The 7,466-nt window shown below is 57.7% G+C and overlaps 1 protein-coding gene across 1 annotated transcript in view; it reads right to left on the bottom strand.

Moving 5' to 3' along the window:
- UBE2Q1 (ubiquitin conjugating enzyme E2 Q1) overlaps positions 1-6,591 on the bottom strand; it is a 7,596-nt gene extending 1,005 nt beyond the window's left edge. The window contains exons 1-11 of the mRNA XM_009640583.2: positions 6,452-6,591; positions 6,005-6,109; positions 5,596-5,646; positions 3,328-3,468; positions 2,652-2,736; positions 1,977-2,037; positions 1,344-1,434; positions 1,188-1,246; positions 868-916; positions 500-595; positions 277-343 (exon numbers count right to left, since the gene is read on the bottom strand). Coding sequence (XP_009638878.2) covers positions 277-343; positions 500-595; positions 868-916; positions 1,188-1,246; positions 1,344-1,434; positions 1,977-2,037; positions 2,652-2,736; positions 3,328-3,468; positions 5,596-5,646; positions 6,005-6,034 — 730 coding nt within the window. The 5' untranslated portion in view covers positions 6,035-6,109; positions 6,452-6,591. The remainder of the gene's footprint in view (positions 1-276; positions 344-499; positions 596-867; positions 917-1,187; positions 1,247-1,343; positions 1,435-1,976; positions 2,038-2,651; positions 2,737-3,327; positions 3,469-5,595; positions 5,647-6,004; positions 6,110-6,451) is intronic.
- Between the last annotated feature and the right edge of the window lie 875 nt (positions 6,592-7,466).

Raw genomic sequence — 7,466 nt, 5'->3', positions numbered from 1 at the left:
CAGCCGGGCAGAGGCGGTGCTGAGGGCCAGGGTTTGGGGGTGGGATGGCAGGGGTAGGGGAGCGGTTGGGCTGGGGGAGCTGAAAGGGCTTTTCCAACCCAAACAATTCTACACTGCAGCCATGCGCTCTGTGTTAGACAGCAGCTGCCATTGCCGGCTCTCATCTCACTCCAGGTAATCTCTGCACTTAAAACCTCAAGCAGCTCGTCTGGATGCTCAGCCTAGGGGAGCCCAGATTAGCAAGGGGAAACGCACACCCTCTTCCTCAGCCCTTACCATTCTTCTCGTGGATCTGAACCAGGGACTTGTAGGACTGCTGTGCTCTTGTCAGGCTGTACTGATTCTGCAAGGGAAGCCAGGGTGACCATCAGTCCAGTGCGAGGCGCCCCACACGCCCTCCCTACGCGAACCGCGCTGCCGCAGAGCTGCTTGTCCGCTCATCTGCCTCCGTCCCGCAACCGACCGCTCCTCAAGCTCTCTTACGCCGACCGGGCCCTACCTTATTGGCTCCAAATTGTACTCGCGCTTTCCCCTTCACCAGAGTTGCGCTGATCTGCATAATCACCGACTCGATGGAGTAGGCGCTGCTCCAGCCCTGAGGGACAGAACACAATGATGAGGCCGGTGCGGACAGGACCCCCTGCCCAGGGGCTGCGCTTGCCCGCAGCAACGGAAGGGCCATCAGCTTTCAGCCGCAGCGCGGTTGCTGCTGCGACTGAGCCCGGCCCAGGCACGGCAAAGCCGTGCCAGGCAGCTGCCAGCCAGGGGTACGGGCAGGGTTTGGCTGCCAGCAGGCCCCGAGCAGCAGGAACACAAAGCTTGGCGACAGCAGCAGCCACCCGAGTCCACGCCCCGGCCAGCACCCACCTGTTTTGTAAGTAGCTCCATGCAGATGGCACCGCCACCCAGAACGTACCTTGGGGAAGGAATTGGGCAAAGTTACGTCAGAGACGGACACAGCCTCACCCACCCGCTGCTCCAGAGATTAACTGGTTTCTCAGAGATCTCTCGTTGGAAAAACAGGCAAAAGAAAAAAAAAATCCACCCCCCCCCCTCCATCTGTGCTTCCCAGGAGGGCGACTCCAAACTCGTATTGGGGAGATTACTGCGTGGCGCTGGATAAACTGAGTGGGAATTGCTGCAGGAAGCAGTGCTGGAGACCTCAGTGAGCAGGGACAGTTACTTACCCCCCTGACAGCACCGGGGACACGACCCTTACGAACGGTGGATCAAAAGGAAAGTTATCCTGGAACAAGAGAAGGGAGGCAAAGCCGTTGAGAAACATCCGATGCCTCACTGAGGCAGGGGTATCGCGAGGAGGGGGAGGTACGGGAAAGCCTTACTTTAAAGGAGAAGTTTAGGAGGATGAAATCTGTTCCTTCTTTCTCTTTGAGGATCTGGAGATCATTGTGCAAAGCGCTATCCTCGTCAACCCTGCCGAAGGAGAACGCCAGAGGGTCAGAGTCAACGTCGTGCACCTCAAGTCAGCCACGCTCACTGCCACCGAACCCCAGAGCTACTGTACCTGCACAACCTGGCTGCCACGGGGGCCCTGGGGTTCTCACCCCGAGGGCAGCGACAGCACGGGCTGTCAGCATTCTGCTCCCGGTTTGCAGAGAAGACCATCACACCCTTTTTGCATGCTGCCAGCTTAAAAATAAAGACTGCCTGGCCCAAGGAAAAGGCAGCACTGGTGTCTGGAGGGTGTGAAAGCTCGGGGTTTTGTCTGATGCACCTCTTCCAGGACTCTAGGAACAGCAGACAGACTTGCAGAGCCCTCAGATTATCTCATCTTTCTCTGGAGACGTCATCTCCTTTCTGATGCGGAGACAGCAAGCAAGCTGCCCGCGAGAGGCTAACCCAAGGTCTGCCGGGTGCTCCCCTGCCCTGCTCACTGCCCCTCTGGCTCATGGGGACATTTTGGTCCCACCACCAAGATCCACCACAGTTGCACGATCCCAAGCTATGCCACCTACTTCAGGAGTTTGACGTTCCAATCGTACAGGCTGTCGTTCACTAGTTCAACTGCATAGTATCCTGCAAGGCAGAGAAGAGGGCTGTCACTGCGGGGGGAGACTGAAGAGGGGATCAAGCCACCACCCAGATTTCAAACTCCCTTGGCCCTGCAGCACAACCTCAGCCTGGCAGAGACCCGCCTGAAAAGCAGCACTTATCCAGAAAGAGCATCCTGAAGGCAGCAGTTTGACCGTTCTTTCCCTGAGTCCTTGGGCTCAGGAAAGGGGTAGGAGCACTACAACCGTTCTTTCCTGAGTCCTTGGGCTCAAGAAAGGGGTAGGAGCACCATCACCCTCAAAGCCAGGTAATTCTCCCACCCACAGCACACTCCTCACTTCCATCCAGCACTGGCAGGGAACAGGCGGTAACCAGGGAATGGGGCCACAGCCACCAAAGGCCAGAGATGATCCTCCCCCCGTCCGAAGGGAGCAGAACGTCTCTAAAGCCCATTTGGAGATTCTCCCCCCGTCCGAAGGGAGCAGAACAGCTCTAAAGCCCATTTGGAGATCCTCCCCCCGTCCGAAGGGAGCAGAACAGCTCTAAAGCCCATCAGGCGCCACCTGGAATGACGAGGAAAATCCCAGCATGAAGAGGGGAGCAGCAGCCCCCTCCCTCGAGCTCCCCGCAGGACTTACCGCCCTTGAAACTTGGTGATCTGTAAATATCCCTGAGCTCCTTCATTAGCCGGTCGGTGGCCTGCACAGACCCAGACACTGCACCCTGCGAAGAATTTGGGAGGAGGGACGTTGCATCGTTACACTGCACCCACTGCGGCCGTTGCTCTATGAGGCTGACACCTGAGCTAGAAGTCCCATCCGGCTCTAAACTAGACCTTACCGTGTCACCCACCTCTCAGTCTTCCCCTTTTCCCCTACAGCAACTTCCCTTGCCTCAAATACACCACCCCAGGCAGTGCAGCTGCAGCAGAGGCGCCTCTGTGCCCTCTCAACTGCATAGGAATCTCAGCCTGGGAGTATAAAAGCACAACCCACCAGCCACCTCCATGGCCCAAAGCCAGGTGTGGCTCCTGGGAGCAGAGGGGAACCCCAGATCTCACTGCAGGAAGGCTGCCCCACGTAGCACCCGTGCCTGGCGTGCCCCCAAGGCCCAGGCTCACGGAGCACTGAGCTCCCTGAGCTGCAGAGGCAGTTCACAGCCTTCTCTGCATCAGCCACGCCAGCCCCCGAGAGCCACTGCTGTACCTTTGGCCAGAGACGGCCCCTCTGATTTAGGGCTAGCAGATGCCTCCATCACTCGCTCCCTCGGGTCCCTCTGCTTCCCCAACCCCCCCGCCCGCCGGGTGACACGTACATTTAAGTAATCTTGCCTCTGGTTCTTTTTTATTTTCTCTAAAATGGCCAGGTTTTCCTTCCCAATGCCTTCATCCTCCGTCTTCTTCCCATCTGCTGGCTCTTCCTCTTTCATCTCATAGTGGTCCAAGTCCTCAGTGTCCTGGCAAGGGGAGAGGAGAGCTGGTAGGAGACATGGCTTCGCTCCTCCCCTGCTCCGAGTACCGCAGACGGAAGCTGCCCTGAACCAGGAAGGATCCCCGGCGCAACTCTCCCTCCCCAGGAAACCCCAAGCCCTGATCCCAGGCACTAACGAGGTGGAAGACGCAAGGCCTGGGCATGCTCAGTGAAGAAGTTTCAGGCACTGGGCCACCTCCCATACCAAAGCCAGCAGGCAGAGCAGCACACTTCCCTTTCCAGAATTAAATTGGGCTCATACAAGCTCTTTGTTCGCCGGATTCCTCCCTGCCAAGTCTCACGCCTGTTTATAATTAGCCATTAATCTTACGTATGCTCCCCAACGAGCTCCATGTAACTGAAGGGCACTTGTATCTCAGCACGCACGTGGCTCAAGCAGCCCCATGCCGCGTTTCTGGACGGCTGGAACAAAGCGCAGGCGCTCGGCGCGGTGCGGCTGGGCCGTGTTGTTCCCCCTTGGAGAGCAAAAACCCAACAGGAACACAGGTCGCCGGCAGCACAAAGAGACCCTGGCACAGAAAATTCAATGGCGTGGGAAGTTTTCTCCTCAAAGAGGCGACGTTTCGCAGTGCGTCTGGAGGCTCTGTGTACATCAGCACAGCTCTCCGCCGCACAGCACGCCCCAATGCTCTCCCCTAACCCTGGCAGAGGCTCTGCCCCTCATCCCTTTCCACAACAATGCTTATCAGGCTGATGCTTGCAAGACCCTGATGTTAATAACCAGTAAAAACCAGTCGCTGCAATCAGGGGCCACCACAGAGATCTCTCGCAATGCAGGGTGGCTACTGCACTGTGTCAGCACACAGGGTTCAGCTCCCTGGAAGCTGCCTGCAAACGGCTGAGGGTACCCACAGCTCCAGTGCCGGTATTAAATCCTCAGAGCAAGTGTTTACTTCGGCCTCCCCAGGCTGGCTGCCGCTATTCTGGATGAACAGCAATTTTTGGAAGGGCTTTGACATTTTTAGACCATCACACAGGAAAATAGATCCTCCTAGGAAATCCCTCGAGTGGATTAACCTGCATAAGGCATCTCTGCACGGCTCTGCCGCTCTGCTCGTCCAACCCAGCCCAACAAATCCAACCACTCAAAGGCAACAAACCTTTGCTCTATGCGACAGCGTTGTCCCTGCACAACACCGCACGGTGTTAGCAGAAAGCACGAGGGGGAACGCTCAGTTCCCGAGGATTTCTCTTCCAGCCCACAGGAGCATGAGGACTCACACATCACAAATTTGCCACGAAGCAGCAAGTTTGCAGATAGGCGAGGTTATGCTGGTACCAGTTTAAGCCTCCTCATTTTCTCCGGAGACCCTGGCAAAGGCCGGCCTTGATTTAGCAAGCTATTAACTTTGCTGAAACGCCAGCAACTGCTAGGCGTGCTGCTGCTAAGTGACCTGCCCCCAGGTTCTGCGGCGCTGCTGACTCGGTGCCCGTGCCTCTCACACCCCGGGAGAAGTGTGCGAGGCATCGCTAAACATCACCATGGAGATTCAAGATTATTCCACCCACTTCTAGAGCTCTCTAAACCGCAAACCAAACAACCAAAGCCTGTGGGTTTTGTAGCAAGATATTCTCAGCCTGCAGTGAAGTATGGCCGCCTCTGCCCCTCCTGCCAATTAGCTCGCTCGCATGCTCAGCCATCCTACCTAATCCTCTCTGCGGGAGTCCCGTTTTCACCGTGTGATTTCCCCGCCAGCAACGGCAACCCAGAAATCCCGTTGCCCGTGAGTAAATTTCAGGCTCTAGACCACAGCAGCATGAGCCGAGAGAGAAGTTGTCCGAGGGGTTTCACTCTCAGCTCAGCTGTGTGCCTTTGGAGGCCACGGCTGCGCCTCTCGGCTGCCGCGGTCCTCTGTGGTTTGTGAACACATCGCTCCCATCCAGGGCTCAGGACCTGGCTCCCCAGCAGCAAAACGCTGAGAACTATCGAGCCTCTGAGCCAAACAGAATCTGTGATTCTGTGATTCTCTTCCCTGTCCAGACTCCACGAGCTCCTTCCAGACACGATCCCTGTGCCCTCGCACCTTTCAGCGGGCATCTCCCTCCACTCAGCTCTCCGGTGTACTTCCTCATACAGAGAGGCAGCACTTACCTCCGGCATCTCTTCATCTTCCTCTTCAGAGGACACCTCTTCCTGTGTGCTCTGCAGAGACAAAAGGACAGAGACGAAGACCGCACCGTCAGCTTCCTGGGGCAACGCTCTCTTTCCTTCCAGATGCTTCTGAGGCAAGGTTAAATGGGGATTTACAAGCAGGACCAGGTTAAAAGCAGAGCCAAGCCAAGAACCTTTATAGGAAACTATGCCAGAGCAGCTAAACAGCACCAAGGCCCAACAGAGCAGGCTGGCACAGCCCAGTACAGGAATCCCACCCCAGGGAGAGGAGATCAACACCACACCGTCTGCGTTCCTCCTTTCAGGGAGTTCAGAAGCCTCAGCCTCTAAAGCAAACTCCAGGGAACTCGTCTGATGAGCTTAGGAAGTCTCCTCCCAAGTCACTCACCTGTTCTGCCGGCAGAGGCTGGTCCAGCATTTCCACATCTGGATGTTGGGGGAGGTTGTACAGTTTGCACAGGTCGGAGATTATTCGCTTCAGGTGCTGCAAAAGCTGTCGAGAGACCAGACAAGTGTCAGAGAAACGCAGAGACCCATGTGCCAAGCTAAGCCCCAGCCGTCCTCACCACTGCAATGCTTTCCCTTGCAAACAAACAAGCGAAAGCCCGGAGCTCCTTCCTGCTCCAAGAAGCAGTGGACACAGGGGAAAAAAAATCATGCTCCAGCATGAAACTCAAGAGAAGTCAGAGCCACTCATCCCAAATTTCCCAAACCCTCACAAGGCCAGATGCAGGCCCCGCCTCGGGTAGTTGGAGGCACGCAGCAGGGATTTTGCCCTCCCGAAGCAGCCAGCCTCCTGCCACCCCTCCCCTCTCCCCAGGCAGCACCCCCTCACCAGCGTATTTCCCTTCCTGACTTCCACCAGCCTCTCCAGGATAGCTGCCAGGTTCGGATCGTCCGATTCCACAGACCATATCGGGGGAACAGCTGGGTAAGACTCCTAGAGAGAAGGAGAAGGTGGCGTTTGAGCTGCTGCAACTGCCTCCATCCCACCGACGCAGCCAGCAGGGAGCAGAGCAGCGACCCGGGCGGGACAGGGAGCTGCAGCCCTGTGTCTCCCGCAAACGGATCCCTCCAGACCGCAGAGATCAGCGGAACGGCCCAGGAGCGATCGCATCCACCCTCCAGGCTAATCCTGGGGCTGAGAGCAAAACAAACCCCTGCTTCAGCCACGCTGATGTGGCTCAGCGCCCTGCCGCTTCCCCCCCGCCCAGGAGAGCAGGGTGGAATACAGAGGGTGGTGGTGTTTTGGCCACCCCTTTGGCCGCCGGGGCCTTTGAGGGTGGGAAAGCAGTGACGGGAGGTCACCAAGGGCGTCTCACGATGCCCCACCAGCCTCTTGCCTCACCAGCTCTGGGCCAGAAGCGCTGGTGGAGAAGAATGAGGCGTGCGTGACCAGAGAGCACCCAGGCAGGGGCCTTTAACCCAGGCTCTGACAATGCTTCCAAATCGCCCCTCTGGAAAATCCCAGACACCGGCCCCCTTCAGTGTCTGCACCGGGGGCTTTCCACGCTCTACTGCTCCTCATCTGGAGCGGCAATGCCAGCTGCCACGGGAGATGGGCGCTGCACCCCACTGCAAACCCACCCAGAGCCAAGATTCCCCAAAACCCAGGTGAGGATGAGCCAGAGGGGATGTGAAGAACCCGACACTAATGCCGTGGGTACCCCCTCCTCCCAGCATCGCTGGCCAGGGCTGCCTGGCACCCCCCCAGCCCCCCAAAACCCCGGGCAAGCATGGAAAAGGGGGGCACAGAGTCTCATAACGGGGGGGAAGGGGCCGTCGGGGTGGCGGGGGCCCCTGCCCCCCCCCAGGCGTTACCAGGCAGCTGCCCCCCAGGCCCCGCCGGT

The sequence above is a fragment of the Egretta garzetta genome, unplaced genomic scaffold (genome assembly GCF_000687185.1).
Source record: "Egretta garzetta isolate BGI_Z169 unplaced genomic scaffold, ASM68718v1 scaffold1346, whole genome shotgun sequence".
NCBI lineage: Eukaryota > Metazoa > Chordata > Aves > Pelecaniformes > Ardeidae > Egretta > Egretta garzetta.
This window is presented reverse-complemented; position numbering and strand designations above follow the sequence as displayed.